This window comes from Hypanus sabinus, unplaced genomic scaffold (assembly GCF_030144855.1).
Source record: "Hypanus sabinus isolate sHypSab1 unplaced genomic scaffold, sHypSab1.hap1 scaffold_367, whole genome shotgun sequence".
Classification (NCBI taxonomy): domain Eukaryota; kingdom Metazoa; phylum Chordata; class Chondrichthyes; order Myliobatiformes; family Dasyatidae; genus Hypanus; species Hypanus sabinus.
Window position 1 is genome coordinate 138,249 of NW_026781263.1, and position 20,220 is coordinate 158,468.

Consider the following 20,220-nt stretch of genomic DNA (forward strand, 5'->3'; position numbering starts at 1 on the left):
CTCCCTCCTCTACACACCTCCGGGGATCCATCACCGCGTCCTTCTCCTACAGCACTCTCCGTCTCCTTCAGTTCCTCCCCCGCCCGCACCTCTCACAAATTTGCTCAGACATTACCTTGATCACTCTAGCTGGAGCCAATCACTTCCCTCTGACGAAGATTTACCGCAGTGAGACAGGACAGTTTCGCATCGAAGTTCTTATCCTCCGCCGGCTTCATTTAATTTGGGGTGGAACAGCAACAGGGCAAATGTCTGAGCGATCATCCGAACTGAGTTAAGCTTTGAATCGCCTATACGACCTGGCATGTTTGCGGTTTGAACTGAAGTATCTACGTTGCAAGATGGTTGCGGGGCAAATCAACGCGGCCGGGTCCGGACCCGAGAGCGGGGAATGAGCCAATGTTTGGCCCTAGCCGGAGAGGACATAGAGGCGTTTCGCGATTCGATGCCGCAGAACCGAGGCGAACAGAGCCGAAATAGAGAGGAGGCGACGGGGACCTAGACCCGACAGCGAGAAAAGAACCGATCTTGTCATGTTCTGGGGCAGAGTTAGAAAAGCCGTTGACAGGCCGAATCGCGGGGTCCTGGAAAGGCTGCAGAGCTGGAGGGGGTCCGAAAGGGTGGAACGGTCCGAGGCTTGGATGATCCAAGCACCGAGCTGGATGGATATCTGAATGTACTCCTTAAGTTGTCATTGTTTTCCTCCTGATTTACTGTCAGGTATATTGCCTTTCGAGCGTCACTATATGAATGTGCAAAACACAGGATGCGTTTAAGCTCAGCTGTCAATCACACTTCCTTCTGCTCTTGCAGTACACCGCTCCGTGCCGATTGCGGTACTCGTACCGATGAGCGGCCCTCGGCTTATTGGAGAAAGTCTCATCACTCTGTTTCCTTTGTGGAGCTCGTACTAATGTGCGGCCCTCGGTTGACCCTAGAAAGTATCACCTCTGCCTTCAAATTCATCCTTCCAAAGTGAATCACTTCGTACCTTTCCGGGTTGAAATCCATCTTTAACTTCTCAGCGCTTCTCTGCGTCCCGTAACTGTCCTGTTGTAATCTGTGACAACCTTCTATACCATCCATAATTCCACCAACCTCCACATCATTGAAAACACAATAAACCACCCTACCACCTCGTCATCCAAATCGTTCATAAAACACAAAAAGCTGGCGGTCTCAAAGCAGATCTCTGCAGGACACCTGTCACCAAAATCCAGGGATAAATCCATCTACTACTATCCTCTGTCTTCTGTGGGCATCAGGTCAGGATCCATCAGCGACCTTTCCCTGGATACCAAAACTTCTGACGTTATGAATGGTCCTACCATTGATAAATTTAATGTCCTGCTAAAATTCATTCATATCAGATCAATTATACCGCACTTTATTTCCAAACTTCCACGCAACAAACACGTTCTCCCATCTGTTTCTCTCTTCCAGTGTCTCTGTTTTCGCTCGGGCTAGTGCAGAGATGTGAACTGCCTCGATCCTCCAGGTACAAAATGGAAGTTGTCACCCAACTCACTGAGGGGGCAAGTGCTCCATCATCCGTCTATTGCCTGAAACGTAAATCCAAGAGGATTATCTCATCTTGGACCAGAGCATCCCATTGACAATATGTTTTCTGGAACTCAGCTACTAGAGGACATTGACTATTTCCAAGGGGTTTGAGTTGGTTAACATGATACCAACCCAACTTGTTTGGAGCGGTCTGGATTCGATATGCTGATGGACTGGCTCGGTGCCGACAAATCTGGAAGGTGTAAAGGGGCTCTGCTGATGCAATGTCATCAGAACCTTCTGTCCTATTTCCAACGCCCGCGGTTTTGCTTGCACCTTGAAACAAGCTTCGCTCTGCCGTTTTTTCTGTCACGTATTATGGACGGCATCATAATGGGCCTCCTTAATAGGTTCAATTAATTGCTGCTTGCATTTGTCCTTTCCAATGCCAGTGATAAGTCTAGACAAACAGGAATACTAACACTTGCATTTTTCTACGAATTGTCAACTTATAACGTGCAAATGCAGGAGGGGATGCTTCTATGACGAGGACTATCATAAGAACATAGTGTAAGACACTTACCCAGGAGCCGTTTAGCCGTTTTAGACAACATTGTCTTTAAAGTCCAGTTTATCCGTTCAACAATCGCGGTATTGTGCTCGATAGAGAATATGGAACTTTCGTTTTACCCCAAACAGTTTCATTATATTTCATGTCACCTCTGTAGTGTAGCGGGGACCATGAGCTGATTCTAGGGTCCATGGCAGTCCCCAACGGGAAAAACTCTCTCGGACAAAATCCTGGCTGTAACATCAGCAGTTTTCATGATCTAGTTGTGGAAACCTGTATCCACTTGTTGACCGCTACCACTATCTCATGGATTTATTTCAGTCCTCCAGGCGATGGAGGTGAAGAAGCAACAAAATAAACCTGCGGATTAACACGTGGTACTTCTACGGGACTTGTCTCAAAACTGCTTCCCTAGCCGATTTATCTATGTTATCACTGGGCACAAATCAAACAATTCTTATAATAATATTGTACATCTCATCGCAATTTCGGCCACCAACACAGTTTCTTCAACTGTTCCATAGTTCTCTCTGATCCTTGATGCCCACAAATGTCATGGTGCCAGTACCTCACCTGATTCTTTTTCGCCATTTTGGCACCACAAATTTACCATTATTAAGTACAACCCGATTCCGTGCCTGTATGCCTCTATATTTCCCAAACTCTTCAGAATCTTCGCCTCTTTGTATCTTTGCTAATTCCTGACCCTGTTAATGAGTCATGACTAAGTCTATATCTGTACAGTTTGCTGGTTTCTCCGTCATCCCTAGCTCTACATCTGGATTCGCTTTCACCACCCAGATTGATTCTGGTTCGCCGAACCCACCAGTCTTCCTGCTCCCTTCCGGGGTAGTCTGTAAATGAGCCTTAACCTTCTTGTTTAATTCATAAGTGTTTCCACTTCCCTTCTCAAATATTTACTTCAAAATGGGAGCTGATGGTACAGGTTTGCCATCTTTTGAGATATAACCTCTAGCTTCCCATAACGGTAAATATTCAGTCAAAGCACATAAGTATGCAGTGAATGAAGGGAGACGGGTCATTGACAGTCATCAGAGTTTAATCTCATTAGGTACCTTGTTCAGCGCAGAAGTAGGGAGTCAAAGGGCTTGTTCCTGTTCTCTACTGTTCCCAGGATCCCAACATCTCCAGCTGACGTGTTCAGATTGTAATATCAATCTATTAATTATCAGCTATCTATTCTCCTCCATTCATCTCGTTCTTCAGTACTGTGTCATATAGGACAAGGTGTCTTGCAACACAGGAGCCTTCTCTTCCGTCCACCCTGTCCCTGACGAGCGGAACATTCCCGGCTGAGCTGTGACGTAACCAGTGACGCCAAATTCTCAGGACGTCATCAATGAACCGGATGCTGCAATGTGGAACTTGGATTATTCCAAATGTGAAGCTTGTCCTTCCCTCGCATTCCTTTTCAGAAACTCTCTCAGTGCTGCACAGAACTACGGAGACATACATTTAGCAATGGAAAATTCATGGCATTTGCAGACAAGTATGAAGTTATCTTAAGAAATCCGAAATGAATATTATATTATTTATGAGGTGAACATAACTCGAATAGATTCATGGTCTAGTGCACATTGAGGAAAATGTGACAGAATCGGCAAACATAAGAGAGCAGATACACGGTGAAGGTAACAATTTGGATTTGCTGAGAGGAAATGTATTCATACAAATGATGCTGGAACATAAAACGCTCTACCTCGGTTGGTCTGACTTCAATCAAATTATTAATTTAATTACTCACTTATTTATATAAATTAATGTATTTACTTAATTTGATTATTTTCATTAAACATTTAAGAGGTTGGTTTGCCAAACCACAGACAGATCACGTGCTGCTCAATTGGCTCTAAGTGGTTCAGTAACGAATAGTCTGTTTGCCATATGACTCTACGATGCTGAATGTCCTGATGGATACAGCCGTCATCATTCATTGGTGCACGGTCCATCTCACAATTATAACATAAACCGACTGCAAGCAACTCGTGTTCTAACAATAGCTCAGGAAATACAGAGTGTATTTTAAGAGTATTTACAGGGTTCGCGGAACAGCGGGAAAGAATGAGAAAAAATACTCTCGCTTAAACTGAATCAGAGTCTCACTTGTAAAGGACTGAGACGGCAAACTTAACATTGGAGCCGAGGCAGACAAATTGAAAATGAAACCCACACTCTCACACTGTAGCAGAGACTAACAGATACAGAATGAAACCCACACTCTCACACTGTAACAGAGACTGACAGATACAGAATGAAACCTACACTCTCACACTGTAGCAGAGACTGACAAACACTGAATGAAACCCACACACTCACACTGTCGCAGAGACTGACAGATACAGAATGAACCCCACACTCTTACAGTGTAGCAGAGACTGACAGATACAAAATGAAACCCACACTCTCACACTGTAGCAGAGACTGACAGATACAAAATGAAACCCACACTCTCACACTGTAGCACTGTAACCCTCTCTTCATTTTCACCTTGTAGCCAACTGCATGCTCCATCCTTTCCTCTCTCTGGCAGACTGGCCAATGACACTGTTCTGCCAATTTTTTGTTCTTTTTCTTTCATTCTGCTCTGAATAATCCTTGTTGCTACAAAATGGCCTTGCAGCTGTTTCAATGTCGCTTTTGTTTCTTCAATCCTTAAATCGATATTCTGACTCCACCGTGAAATATCGTGTTCAACGCGTTCCGACTGGGATGAGAAAGTCATGAACTGGGAGATCGACAAAGAATTTAATGCATGTGCTGACGTTCATTTGCCTGTGTGTTTGCTATTAATGGCTTTTAATATGGCTTTGTGTGATGGTGTGGCCCTACCTGTCGGTCCTGCATTTATTTCTGCACGGCACCGCGAAGGTAACGCCAAGAACACGGGCATTTTTACGTTCGACCATGAAACGAATCGGTTTGGAATCGATAGATGGCAGAAAGTATTCTTTTAAATTATGCCGGTATTCCCACCAGGGGGAAAGGTGTGGATGGTTGTGCTCGTAACCAACAGGACAGTGAATGGCTGCCTTATCAGCCCATTGTATACCAACAGCGAATTGCGCGCCACAGTTGTTCAGCATCTCACTGTTCCTCGTGTGGATTCATCATCGGCTTTGTCCGTTACTTCACCGTTTCAAAATCCACAGAACGAGTAGGAAATTTTAAACAGATACGTTATAAGATGTATTAGAGGTACACACTTACATACGTAACTTTAGCACCTAATACGCACTTTTTCCCTGAATCAATTTCTTTCTGAAATCCAACCTGGTGACTCAGTAATATCTTTACTGGTACATTTGCATTTACACCGATTTTGATACAATGCTTACTATTTTTCTCTCTCTCTGTTACAGCAGCGGATAATGTCTGTAATGCTGGGGTAATTGGTTTGCATTTCGCGCCTCATACTTGCCAACATCTGTGTTTGCAACTGACTCGGTGACAGTGCAAACAATGAGGGATTGCGCCAAAAAACAAAATATTGATGTAAATGTATCATATCCTGGAAAAAGTCACCGTAGCAAAGTAAGTGAATCAGAAGCTTCGTCCACATTATACCGGATAATTTTGAAAACGCCGGTTTCGTCTAATAACGATAGGCGTCCACACCAGGCGTTTTAGAAAGTACCTCCATCCACATTAAAATGGTTAGTTGGGCGAATCTCCTCCTACTGGGCATGCGTCGGACGCATTCACATAATCAAGCGACATGTTTGGTGTCGAACCTCGCCGTGAAGGATTTGCTGCGCGTTTGTCCGACTAGAAAAACCTAAAAGGAAATTGCCAAACGACGGACAGCTGTTGGCTCGCGCGCAGGAGGACTTAAAAAAAGCAAACACTGGAGCGTATGGAGGCAACCGACAGGGAGTTCATGGATTGTTTGACCCGACTGATGACGAACATTGAAAAACTGACTAACTCTGTTGCTGAGGGATCTGCAATGATGAGTAATATGATGGCTCACACCGAGTACTTTTCACCGCCACAATACCAGCTTCATAGCCACTACAATAGCAACACATACGGACACACGGACCACCGGGTGGCCCCAATGCACCACTGCACAACATCTTCCACACTCCCACAGAGAGGTGACGCTGTAAACAGTTCCTACATCCACTGTGTCTTCACCGATGACAGGAACGACAGCTACAACGAAATGCAATAAGGCTTGTTACTGGGCAAAAGTGAAATTTACTGTTATCTCATTTTGTTTGCCTTTACTTTTGCCACGTCTTTCTGTATTATTTTGCTGTATTTAACATGTGCAATAAAACGAGTTACTGGGCAAAGGTGAGGTAGTCCCAGCGTTAGCCGTCCCTTGAGACTACAAGACTGGTGTTGTTTTCAGTTCAATGAAATAAGGCGTATTATTTCCCCATTGGCATTACGGTTCGCTAAAACAGAAAAATAATGGCTAATTAGTTGCGATTATTAGTAGTAAATAGTAGTAATGTACAAGTTGTTTTCATCATAAGTAACCTATTATTCTATAAAAGAATGTCATTCTGTGCTTCAGCTACATTGAGGACGGAAACATCCAGACGCGGTGGACTCTCAACAACGTGTGATCGGTGAAGAGTTTTACTCTGCAGGCGTAAAAGAAATTTCCTCTCTGGGCGTTGTTATAGCTGTTTGAGTTTACTTAGTAGCTATTTATAACTTTTATGATATTTAGAATTTGGAAATATTCCGAAAAGAATTGCAAATACTAACAGCCTTGGATTAACAATGCTTGAATAGATGGCTATTTGTTACACAGTGGTTATAATTGTCGGTATCCCGGGTAAGTGCCTTTCGTTACTTATACAGAAACAGAGACCTCCCTCCACTCTCAGCTACTGCTGATTTGATTTTAATCGGTGTTTATTAAAAATTCCTAAAACGCTGTCTCGTTCCTCTCAATCTCCTGTCCTGTTAATATTTTAACCTGGTTCATGCAGTCTTGTCACTGGAACTGCCTGTAATCTTATCATTTGTGACGTGAGACCTCGAACTGTACAGACACCACACAAACAACCCATGTCTAGCAAAGCCTCCCGTCATTAGCGGACCTCATTCCTTCCAACCCTGTCACGTGAGCAGTAGATTGGCGTTTAAACTCACAGTAAATAGCTTTGATTTCAACTTGTGAAATTCTGTTCCCTGTTCTAATTCAGGTTCACGGGAAGTGAGCATCGCAGACAATACTGATATTATTACGGTCTCTCTAATTTTCCCGATCAAATGATGATTAGTGGTGCAAACCACAGCATTCTTGGGTCTACAGTCACATAAAATCCAGATAAAGGCGAATATTCTCCATCCCTAAAGGACATTTATGAAACAAATGAGGCTTTACAGCAACTCAGTAGTGTCGTGTGCTTCGTTACCGAGGCCGGCTTGTTAGGGAAGGCTGAAAGAGACTCGTCTAAAGACAGGGATTCCAATGGCGGGGCCGTGCGGTGGGATTCCATTTCACCATAATCGATGCGCCGCCACGGCTGTGATCCATAGACTCTTGTCGCTCCACAAACACTCGCGCACGCATCTTCCAGCGGCTGAGCGCCCAAGTGCAAATTTACCAATTTCCACCAAAAATTTCTCTTCCATCTTTCTGAAAGGTAAACTCATTTCCCCCTTCTATTTTCCCCTCCCAGTGCTGTTCAATTGAAGGACGATCCATTTTCTACTCTTTGACAATTCCCAAGTTTTTCCAGTCTCAAATTTTGATCTATGTTTTTTTGGTATCAGCACTGTTCACTCGCAGATGCGCGGGTACGCAGCTGCGCCAGAACTGAAATGTGTCACTCTGTAAATATTGTTTTGAAATCATTGTTAATATAATTATGAAATACCGTGAAATTTACTGTATTACTGAATATAATCCATAAATGTGCTAAATACTAAACGTACCACATTTACATTGGAACATTTTAGAGCTTCAACCTATTTGTGTTGTCATTATTTCAGGTTGCAACACTGTCAAAAATGGTCACAATAAAGACAGAAACCACCAACGCCGTTCAGTCAGAACATTTCACGTTGGCATACTCCCTGTCAGGGGTGACTGCCTGACAGCCTTTACCTGTGTTGTGTTGTGTTTTGTCATTGTTTGACATGGATATTCCAAATATAAGAAAAACATTACAAGTGCCGAGCACTTTTAAGACCGGGTAACATTGTTCTGCTCAGAGCAAAGGTTTGTCCCCGAAGGTTGCTGGGGTGCGAGATCTTGGTTTCAGAATCTGACCTTGCAATCGAATAATAACTAAAGCCTCTAGAAAGAAGCGTAGACGCGCACTTCAATTACACTACCTCTCTCCATGGAGATACCTCGCTTGTAGTTCTGTGAACAGTCTTGGTCGCCCTGTTATAGGAAAGGCAGATGTACGCTGAACGGAATGTAAAGAATATTTACAAAGATGCTGCCGGAACTCCAGGGCTTGAGTTACAGGGAGAGGCTCGGCCGAGTGGCATTGTATTCTTTGAGGCAGGCAATTCGCGGATGGCTTGATAGAGGTGCATAAAGCCACGATAATGTATTGATACAGTCATTCATCTCCGTGTGGTTGGGTAATCGTGAACAAAGGGGGGTAGATTTAAGATCAGAGGGCAGAAATGTAGCTGGATTCCGAGCGACGTTTTCTCACACAGAAGTTGCTCTGTGTATTGAACAGCCTGACAAAGGAAATGGGCGATACAGAGTCGTTAACAATATTTAAAATACACCTGGACAGTTTGAGAAATGCGAAAGCCTTAGAGAGATGTGATCCAAACGCGAACGAACGCGATCAGCTCAGATGGCCGTGCCGGTCGGCATGGAGATATGGGCCGAAGGGAGCGTTTCTGTGATCTATCATTCTTGGACTCTACTCATCGCTGCTGCATCGGTGAACGTGAGGAGACAATGCAGCAGGTGCTCCTGTAAAGCGCTTTGTGCTGCGGTCAGGCTTTCAAACAAACCGCAAAAACACGGGTATTCTTTACTTCCACTGATAATGTCCAGCAGAGATGAACAACGGATTTTACTTCAAGGGAACAGATCATGGCTGTATCTCCACGTAAAATGTGTTAGATTTTTTAAAATTCTAATTTTTGGTCTTTTTTTTGTCACTGCAGTTAACCTTGTGGCGATCATCATTCTCAGCCGCGGAAACTGCGGTCTCTCCAAATGCGTCACGCGGTACCTGGTGGCGATGGCTGCGGCGGATCTAATGGTGGTGATTATCGAATTCCTGTTCTACCAGATGGGTCGAGCATACCGATTTAATTACGGATCCTGGACAACGCTCCGTTCTGCCTTGTCCACTACGTCCTGTGTCACGTGGCCGTTGACTGTTCCGTGTGGTTTACTGTCGCTTTCACTTTCGATCGCTTTGTGGCCATTTGCTCGCCTACTTTTAAAGCAAAATCCTCACCCCCAGAATTGCGGGTTTGGTGATGGGCGCACTATCTCTCGGCTTCTTTTTTAAAAACATACCATTTTATTTCATGTATATGGAAAGAATAGCGTTGTTGGTGAGGGGTAATTGGATTTGTTTCAGTAGACCTGTAGTGCCTTTCTCGCCATCGTTTGAGGGGTTTTATTGTGTAGACCGTCTATTGAATCCGCTACTTCCTTTCTTCCTCATTTTGACCCTCAATGCTCTGACCGTCAGACAGATACTGGCGGCGAGCAGAGTCCGCAGGGGGCTGAAGGGACGGGGAAATTGCGAGAAACAGCGAGATCCGGAGATGGAGAGTCTGAGACAATCCATCATTCTGCTCTTCAGCCTGTCGGCGAGTTTCCTTCTCTGCTGGGCGACAACCACTCTGATCTGCATTCTCATGCGATGCCTCTACACAGACCTGGAAACGTCCATTCGGCTTTTTCAGGCACAGTTTGCGGGTTCTGTGATTCAGAATTTCAGCAGCTGCACAAATACTTTTATGTACGGAGTGACCCAGACCAGATTCAGAGAGCAGGTGAAAGTTCTTCTGCTCTCCCCCCTACCTTAGTTTTGAACTGTTTTAGAAAACTACTCTGCTCAGATGAAAGCGTCGAATAAATTTACAATTATGGAGATAAACCCACAATTGCTTTGCGAGAAAATTAATAAACGAAACTCCCTGAAAACGTTTCCATTTTCAAGCAGTACCTGTGTTTCTATCAGATGTGCTTTGCCTTTATTTCAGTAAAATACTCTGCTTTCCTGTAAAATTGTTTGGTAATTTTCCTTCTGTCAAATGTGTTTTACCTCGCACTTTAAATCACCCGGGTATCGAATACAGAGAACTGATCGATCCATTCTCTAATTGTCCATTACCTCCACATTTGGAGCGATGATACAATGGCGGCCGATCCCGACATCCATTCCCTCTCCCCCTTGGCCCGTGTTTTCACTGTAATTAATGTTCCAGTTCGGCTGCTCTACCAGCTTGCTACTAGGAAGATGGTTGTCCTTGTTCTGTCTGGCGGAAGCTTACTGCTTTCAGCACAATATAAATGAGTTATAATTTTGTTTCGGCCCAACTTCGCTTTGTTTTGACGTCGCATAAGTTCACCTTCCCAACTTCATAAAGTAAATACAAATTGCCCTTGAAATAGCACGATTTCAGCCCCTTCACGGTAATAATGTCGAACGTGAGGAAAGCTATAAGCAATTTAGATTCGCCATTTTATACATTCAACTAATTTCATAGTATATATTTTCTCAATTCCTACATTGAGTGCGAGCCGTTATAATGCCGGTCTTGGAAACTATATTCCTGTTTTATACATTCCCGTCTTTTATTAATTTTTCCAGGATGTTGCGCGTGATGGGATTGAACTGCGGCCTCTCCGCCGTGTCACGAGTCGCAAGGAACTGCGTTGTGACCAATGACTGTGAAATGATAACTCCGAATCTGTAATCGCGGCAGTTTAAAATAATGAGTGGAGATCTAAATATTCGGAAGATCTGCATAAAGAGGATGCAGCGAGGACGTTTCCTGTAGTGAAGGAGTGTAGATCCAGAGATGACAGCCTTGGAATTAAGTGACGCCCCTTTGGAACACAGACGAAAGGGGAAATAAAACTTTAACCAGGGGACGGTAAATCCGTGGACACGACAGGCACAGTCGGTTGTGTAGGTCAAGTCACTGACTACAGTTAAGGCCAAGTTTTAGAGCATTCGGGTTAATCAGGGCTTCAAACGTTCTGGAAGAGCAGGAGAATAGCGTTGAAAGGGATAATAAATCAGCCATGTTGGCGGCATCGGCTGACCGAGTGACCTAATTCCTCTTCTAGCGTCTTCTGGTTTATGGAATTCGTTCTCACTTAACAACATATCACTTCAGTTTCTCGAGTCTTCAACGCCTGCTCCGGATTTTAAGCTGTAAATCCAAAATCACAAACGCCTGGTGTCCTTCTATCTGACCTTCCACCTGAACTGAAGATTAACATACTCCAATTCTTGCAGGATTTTTTCGTTAACAAATTAATTAAATATCCATGTGTGCTAGTGTGAGACATAAACTACAACATGCATGTTCCAATGCCCTATGCCTCCCGCCCAACCGATCACATTCTCTCCGGTCACTGTGCATCATCTTGCATGCATCAACAGGCTATCGCGAATACGACTGGAAAACCAGCCGTCTGCCCGCGTCCTCGTACGACATTGACCTCCATTATATTAAAATATGCTTGTACAGCATAATAGATCTGAGAAATAGTAATCAATTAACTGTTCTTATCTCGACCTGCCCAGAATTATCTCCAAATAAAACTGACCTGCTGTTGGTGAACTCTGCCCAGTTAAGTGAATGATGTAATAGCGTTGAAAAACACTTTACGGAATACGCCCCAGTGGAGCAACTTCATCTATTGACTGAGCCCCAACTTTGAAGTTGCCCTTTCCTCTTATTCGGAATTTCTGGAAACACATTGCGCAATCCGAATTGCTATATCACTTTTGAAACGTTAAGTTCATGTCAAGTTGTCTCCACTTACTGAAATATCAGAATTGTCTGGAATTTCCTGCCTACGTTGTGCCACTTTGTTTACCGTTACTCTTTCCGAGGAAAAGTTGCGGAAGGGGTGCGTTTGCTGTAAGTTCAGTTTAACCTTCGGAAGGAAGCGTAGATGCGCACTTCAATTACACTACCCCTCTCCTTGGAGATACCGCGCTTGGAGTTCTGTGAACAGTTTTGGCCGCCCTGTTATATGAAAGGCAGAAGTCCGCTGAAAAGAGAGCAGACAGTATTCACAAAGATGCTGCAGGGACTCTCGGGGTTGAGTTACAGGCAGAGGTTCGGCCGAGTGACATTTTATTGAGGGCAGAAATGTAGCTGGATTACGATCGACGTTTTCTCACATAGAAGTTGCTTTGTGTTTTGAACAACCTGACAAAGGAAACGGGAGCAACAGAGTCGTTAACAATATTTGAAGTGCACATGGACAGTTTGACGAATCTGAACCAATCACGGACAATGGTATTAGATCGCCACGTCGGTCAGCATGGAGATATTGGGTCGAAGCACCCATGCGCTCCTGTAAATCGCTTCATGCTGCTGTCACGTGTTCAAACAAACAATGTATCATTTTACTTCCACTGATAATGTCCAGCAGAGTTGAACGATGGGTTTTATTTCTAGGAAACAAATGATAACTGTGTTTCTACAAAAAATGCGTTTGATTTTGTTTATTTTTATTTTTGGTCTATTTTTTTCACTGCAGTTAACCTTGTGGCGATCATCATTCTCAGCCGAGGAAACTGCGGTCTCTCCAAATGCATCACGCGTTACCTGGTGGCGATGGCTGCGGCGGATCTAATGGTGTAATTATCGAAGTCCTGTTCTACCAGATGGATCAAGCAAACGGATTTCATTTCGGAATCCTGGACCACGCTCCGTTCTGGCTTCTCCACTACGTCATGTGTCACGTGACCGTTGACTGTTCCGTGTGGTTTACTGTCGCTTTCACTTTCGATCGCATTGTGGCCATTTGCTGCGCTAAATTTAAAACTAAATACTGCATCCCCAGAGTTGCAGGACTGGTGATTGTTGCAATATCTGTCGGTTTCTGTTTAAAAAACATCCCATTTTATTTCCTCTATATGAATGGAGCAACTTTGTTGGTAAATGGTAACTGGGTCTGTACCAACAGGCCTGCACTTCCTTTCACGGGACCGTTTGAGGGGTTTTATTGGGTGGACCGTCTATTGAATCCGCTACTTCCTTTCTTCCTCATTTTGACCCTCAATGCTCTGACCGTCAGACAGATACTGGCGGCGAGCAGAGTCCGCAGGGGACTGATGGGACGGGGAAATTGCGGTAAACAGCGAGATCCGGAGATGGAGAGTCGAAGACTATCCATCATTCTGCTTTTCAGCCTGTCGGCGAGTTTCCTTCTCTGTCGGGCGACAACCACTCTGGTCTTTATTCTCATGCAATGCCTCTGCATCGACCTGGAAACGTCCATTCGGCTTTATCAGGCACAGCTTGCGGGTTCTGTGATTCAGAACTTCAGCAGCTGCGCAAATACTTTTATCTACGATGTGACACAGACCAGATTCAGAGAGCAGTTGGAAGTTATTTTGATCTCCCCCGCTAATTTTGTTTTGAAAAATTTTAGAAGTCTTTACCGCTCAGTCGAAAGGGTCAATTAATTTTGACATTCAGAAAATAAATTCACACCTGCTCTACAAGCGCTTAAATAAATTGAACTTCCTGGAAACGTTGTTGTTCCCAGCAGTTCAGCCTTTCCATTATTTCAGGAAATGAGGTATAGTTATTTATATATAGGTTGTGGAGATAATCAGGTAAGAAGTTGTGAAAGGGAGACATGAATGCGGAATGGTGAAGAGGTTGTGGGGTTGAGTGTGGGCAATGACCAGCCATTAGAGAAATCGATGTTCATGCCAGGATATTGGAGGCTACCCTGAAGGAATACAAGGTGTCAGTACTCGAACCTGTGTGTCGCCGTCTTGGCAGTAGAGGAGGCCGCGGATTGACATGTCAGAATGGGAACGGGAAGTAGAATCGAAAGAGGAGTCCATCGCTTTTCGTGGCAGGTGCTTGACGAGCGGGAGGGGCCTTCCGATCTTCGTTGGGTCTCACTGATATATAGGAGCTCTCAACGACCGGATACACTAGATGACCCCAACGGATTCGCAGGTGAGGTGTCGCCACACCTGGAAGGACTGTTTGGGGTCTGAGGGAGGGGGTGTAAGGGCAGATGTTGTGCTTGTTTCAGTTGCCATGATAAGTGCCAGGAGGAAGATCAGTGGGGAGGGACAAGAGAGTCACACAGGGAGTCACCCTGCAGAAAGCAGAAATGGTCGGGAGTTGCATGAGGACGGGAAGATGTGCTCGGTAGTGGAATCCCGTTGGAGGTGGTGGAAGTTATGTACAATTATGTGCAGAATGTGCATTGTGTTGTGGTAAGTGAGGACAAGAGGGACACTATCCGTGATGGGGCGGCGGGAGGATGGTGTAAGGGCAGATGTGTGTGAAATGGAAGAGATGCGGGTGAGGCAGCTTTAATGTTGGGGGAGAGGAAGTACCTTTCTTTGAAGAAGGAGGACATCTCAGTTGCTCTGGGATGAAAAGCCTCAGCCTGAGAGCAGATACAGAGGGGACGGAGGAGCTGAAAGAAGGGGTGGCATGAGGTACCGTCCGGACAGCTGTGAGTCTGTAGGTTTATTAAATATACCAGTGGATAGACTGTCTCCGGAGATGAAGGCAGAGATGGAGAAGGGAAGAGAGGAGTCGGAAATGGACCAGGTAAGTTTGAGGGCAGGGTGGAAGTCGGAGGCAAACTTGAATAATTCGACGAGTTCTGCACGAGTGCGGGAAGCAGCAACTGTGCAATCGTCGATGTCGTGTTGGATGATTTGGGGATCGTTGCTGCTGTAGGCTTGGAACAAGTCCAGCTGACATCCAACTTGATGCTTTCCAAATGCTCCAGCACATCTTTTCCATAATATTTACATGCTCAGGCTTTTCAGTCCGCTGTAGCTTATCCCTATAATCGTCAAGATCCTTTCTCCGTAGTGAATACTGAAACAATGTACTCATTAAGTACCTCCGCTATCTCCCCCGGTTCTATACGCTCTTTTCAACTGTCACACTTGAATGGTTCTATTCTCTCATTTCTTTTACTCTTCACATACTTGTAGAAGGCCTTGGGGTTTTCCTTAATCCTGTCCATCAAGGCCTTCTCATGGCCCCTTCCGGCTCTCCTAATTTCGTTCTTGAGCTCCTTCCTGCTAACGTTATAATCTTCCAGCTCTCTATCATTACCCAGTTTTTTAAACCTTTCGTAAGCTCTTCCTTTCTCTTGACTAGATTTACCACAGCTTTTGTACATTTTGTTCGGCTTCTCTGCTCCAGGACGAGTAATAACAGCTTTTCCGGTCTTACCTGCGTCTGAGGTTCCTTAGCGGTGGAAATATCCCCAGGAATATTCTCGGCTGCATGACGGATACGTCCACATCCATCCTAAATTGACGGGACCTGAATTGGGACCCACAGCCCAGATGTGCCCAGCCCTGCTCCAACATATTCCTGTTTCTGCCTCTGGGCTTCGAAGTGTCCGATGACCCTCACTCCCCACTCTCTCAACGAAGCAGTCCAACGCATCACAAGCACATCGCTTCTCGGAGTGAGCAGTATCTACAGGATGCTCCTCCTCAAGAAAGAAACAGCGTCATCAAAGGTCCCGTCATTCAGGTCATTCCGTCTGTCACAGCTGCAGACAGACAGGACCCGTATGCGTGTCACGTGCTTTTGTCGTCATGCGGTAACCATGCATTCCATTACAGAATAACACAGTTATAAATTATTCTAACTACAGAAATAAATGAAATATGTCGTGAAGAACGAAATAGAAAAATCCAGAGAAAGATTTCATCAGCGGATCGATCTCCATTCACAAATCTGATTGCGGATGGGCAGAAGCTGCTCCTGAAACGCTGAGTGTGTGTGGTCGGGCCCCTGTGCCCTCTCGGCGAGCGAAGTGGGGTGGGGTGAGCTCTTTTCTGATGGACGCAGCATTTTGAGGCATCCATCAGTTTTTTGACGGTATCTTGTGTGCGTGGGAGGCTAGCGCCTGTGATGCAGCCTACCGAGAAAACATCTTCCAGCAGACTGTTCTGATCCTGTGCAGTGGCCCCTCCATGGCGGACGGTGATGCTTTCAGTTAGAATGCTCTCCACGGTACATCTGTCGAAATGTGCGAGAGTCCTGCGTGACAGACCGATTCCTCTCAAACTCTGAATAAACTACAGCCGCAGTCGAGCTCTCTTTGAGACTGTATCAATATATTGTGCCGGGAATGGATCCTCAAAGAGGTTAACACGAATGAAATTGAAACTGCTCACTCCTTCCACTTCCGGTCCGTCAACGAGAGGACTGTTGGATGTTCCGTCGACCTCCCCTTCCTGAGCACGGAGGCTGTGGGGAAGATCCGGCAGAACCTGAAAATGTTATGAGAGGCCTAGAAGGAGAATTATTGTGGCCAAGGTAGAAATATCAAGTCAGTGATGGTTTGTTTTTAACGCGAGAGGAGAGTAGCTTAGAGGAAATGCGCCGGACAAGTTTGTGTTTTTTTTTTCCACAGATAATGGTGGGTGCCAGGAAAATTTCTCAAGTGTGGCAGTCGGTAATACATTGTTGTTTACGACGTTGTTGGCTTAGCAGATGTACAGACAGTGAATGAACGGAGATGGGCTATGTACAGTCAACAGAGTTCAGTCTCATTCGGTATCTTGTTGAGCGCAGGGATTGTTCCTGTTCTCTGTTGTTCCATGATCCCAACATCTCCAGGTGATGTGTTCACATTGTGATAACAGTCTGTTCAGCATCTTAGGTCCATTCACCCCATTCATCTCGTTCTTCTGCACTGATGGCTGTAATATCGGACAGTGTATAATGCAACACCGGAGTAACTCTTCCGCGCATCATGTCCCTGACGAGGGGAATATTCCCGGCTGCGCAGTGACATAATCAGTGACGTAATCAGTGCCGCCAAATTTCTCAGGATTCTTCCATCAACCGCGTGCTGCAGTGAGCAGCTTTGGGTGATTCAAAATGTGAAACTGAGCTTCCCTCGCATTCAGACTCACAAACTCTCTCAGTGCAGCACGGAACAAGGCTGTCACAATTGTATCAATGAAAAAAGCATTGCATATTGCAGAGCAGTCTGAGGCTGTCATGAGAAAACCGAAATGAATATTATATTATTTGTGACTGGAAAATAACTCTAGTTAATTCATGGACAGGTGCACATTGAGGAATATGTGACAGAATAGTGAAATATAAGGGTGCAGAATACACGGTGAAGGGCGTAATTTAGAACTGTTCAAGTCAAGTCCAGTCAAGTCACATTTTATTGTCAGTTCGACCATTACTGCTGGTACAGTTCATGGTAAAAACGAGGCAACTGTTTTCAGGACCATGGTGTTACATGAAACGGTACAAAAACTAGACTATGTAAAAGAAAAAAAAACAACACAGAATAAAACTACACTAGATTACAGACCTACCCAGGGCTGTATAAACTGCACAAAACAGTGCAGGCATTACAATAAATAATAAACAAGACAATAGGCACGGGAGAGAGCAGTAAATTAGTGTCAGCCCAGACTCTGGCTACTGAAATGTCTGATAGTTTGCGGGGAAGAAACTGTAACATAGTCTGGTCGTGAGAGCCCGAATGCTTCAATACCTTTTCTCAGATGGCAGGAAGGAGAGGAGTTTCTATGACGGGTGCGTGGTGTCCTTCACAATGCTGGTTGCTTTCTGGAACCAGAGTGCAGTGTAAATATGCGAAATGGCGTAAGAGAGACCACGATGATCTTCTCATCTGACCTCACTATCCGCTGCAGGATCCTGCGATCCGAGATGGTGCAATTTCCGAACCAGGCAGTGATGCAGCTGCTCAGGATGCTCGCAACACAACCCCAGTAGAATGTGATGAGAGAAATGCATATAAATGCTGCTCCAACGGGAAACTCGCAGCGCCTGTGGGCTTTATTTCAATTAATTTGTTAATTTAGTTGTGCACTTATTTTATTAACATAATTAAAATATTTATTTTTCTTATTTCATTTCAACATTTCAGAGATTGTTTTACCAAACCATAGAAATATGCGGATCAGATTCTGTTCGGTTGGCCCTATGTAGTTTAATAACGAATCGCATGCAGAATGATCTTGGGCCGAACAGTCTGTCTGCCATAAGACTCTATTACGCATACGTGTACTGCTCCATACAACCGTCATCATTCATCAGTGCACTGACTCTCAAAATTTTAACGTAAACCAACTGCAAGAGGCTCTTCTTCTAAAAATAGCTCAGGGAATACAGAGTCGATTTACAGAGTATTTCCTGAATTGGAGGAACAGCGGGAAAAAAAAGAGGAAAATTCACCCGACCGGACTGAATCAGAGACTCACAGGTACAGGAGTGAGACGACAGACGTAATACTCGAGCAGAGACTGACAGACACAAAATGAAACCCAAACTCTCACACTGTAACAAAGACTGACAGATACAGAATGAAACCCACACTCTCACACTGTAACAGAGACTGACAGATACAGAATGAAGCCCACACTCTCACACTGCAACAGACTGACAGACACAAAATGAAACCCAAACTCTCACACTGTAACAAAGACTGACAGATACAGAATGAAACCCACACTCTCACACTGTAACAGAGACTGACTGATACAGAATGAACCCACACTCTCACACTGTAGCAGAGACTGACAGATACAGAATGAACCCACACTCTCACACTGTAGCAGAGACTGAGAGATACAGAATGAAACCCACACTCTCACACTGTAGCAGTGACTGACAGATACAGAATGAACCCACACTCTCACACTGTAACGGATACTGACAGATGCAGAATGAAACCCACACTCTTACACTGTAGCAGAGACTGAGAGATACAGAATAAAATGCATTCTCTCGCACTAAACCAGAGACTGACAGATACAGCCACCCACACTCTCAAATTCCTCCAGGGAATGATATCTGCAAAAATGAACCCCGCACTGTCACCTTGCACCGGAGACAGGTGGGTGCAAAATGAGCCACCTTTTAACATTATACCGGCGACAATTCAGTGGAGATTTAAACCCACACTCTCATGCTATTCGACTGAATGTCTCCCGTTGGTTGTTTGTCTCTGCACTGCTGTCGGTCTCTCTCACTAGTTCTTCATTTCATTTAAAATGGATATGAAGTCTCTCTTCCTTTTCGGCTTGAAGTCTACTGCATGATCAGCGGTCTGGTGGACTGAGTAATTACGCGATATCTCCCTACTCCCTATTCATTTTGCCCTCTAGTTTCTACAACGTGGTACTGCGGCTGCTGAAAGATCTCTTCTGTTTCTTCTCTCCCTTTATCGATGATAAGATCAATTGTAAGATACCCTATTTCACTGGTTCAGTGCAGGAAGTGAAAGGAACGGACAGGGTATGAGGCAATAAATTTAATACATGCACTAGTGTAAATTTGCCGGTAAGAAAGTGTGTGTGTGTGTGTGTGTGTGTGAGAGAGAGAGAGAGAGAGAGAGAGGGGGGGACAGTGTGTGTGTGAGAGAGAGAGGGAAAATGTGCTTGTGTGCCGTGTGTTTGCAAAAGAGAGCTGGAGGAAGTGTGTGTGTGTGTGTGTGTGTGTGTGTGTGTGTGTGTGTGTGTGTGTGTGTGTGTGTGTGTGTGTGTGTGTGTGTGTGTGTGTGTGTGTGTGTGTGTGTGTGTGTGTGTGTATAATGGTTTCTGATATGACCTTATCTGATGATGTGACCTTACCTGGCGATCCTGCATTTATTTCTACAAGGGCACCTCGGAGGGAATGACAAGGACACGGGTATTTTTATGTTAAAGCAGCAGATGAAGACCTCTGTGTACCGAGTGGAATCTATACATGGCAGAGAATATTCTTTTCAATGATGCCTGTATTCTCACCAGAGACATACATGTTGATGGTTGCGTTTTTAACCCACAGTCAATGGACTTATCCGCCCATTATATTCCTACAGCTAACTGAACGCCACAGTATTTCAGCCTCTCACTGTTCCTCAGGTAGATTCAACAAAGAAGACAGTTTAAGAGATGGGGGGGGGGTCTACATGGACAGATCTGGACTTCAAGATA

At 44.7% G+C, this 20,220-nt stretch overlaps 1 protein-coding gene across 1 annotated transcript in view; it reads right to left on the reverse strand.

Annotated features, from left to right (window-relative positions):
- The window catches only part of LOC132388617 (oocyte zinc finger protein XlCOF6-like), a 288,409-nt gene that overhangs the window by 121,761 nt on the left and 146,428 nt on the right, over positions 1 to 20,220 (reverse strand). Inside the window, exon 7 of the mRNA XM_059960991.1 lies at positions 4,701 to 4,715. Within this exon, the coding sequence (XP_059816974.1) occupies positions 4,701 to 4,715 (15 nt within the window). The remainder of the gene's footprint in view (positions 1 to 4,700; positions 4,716 to 20,220) is intronic.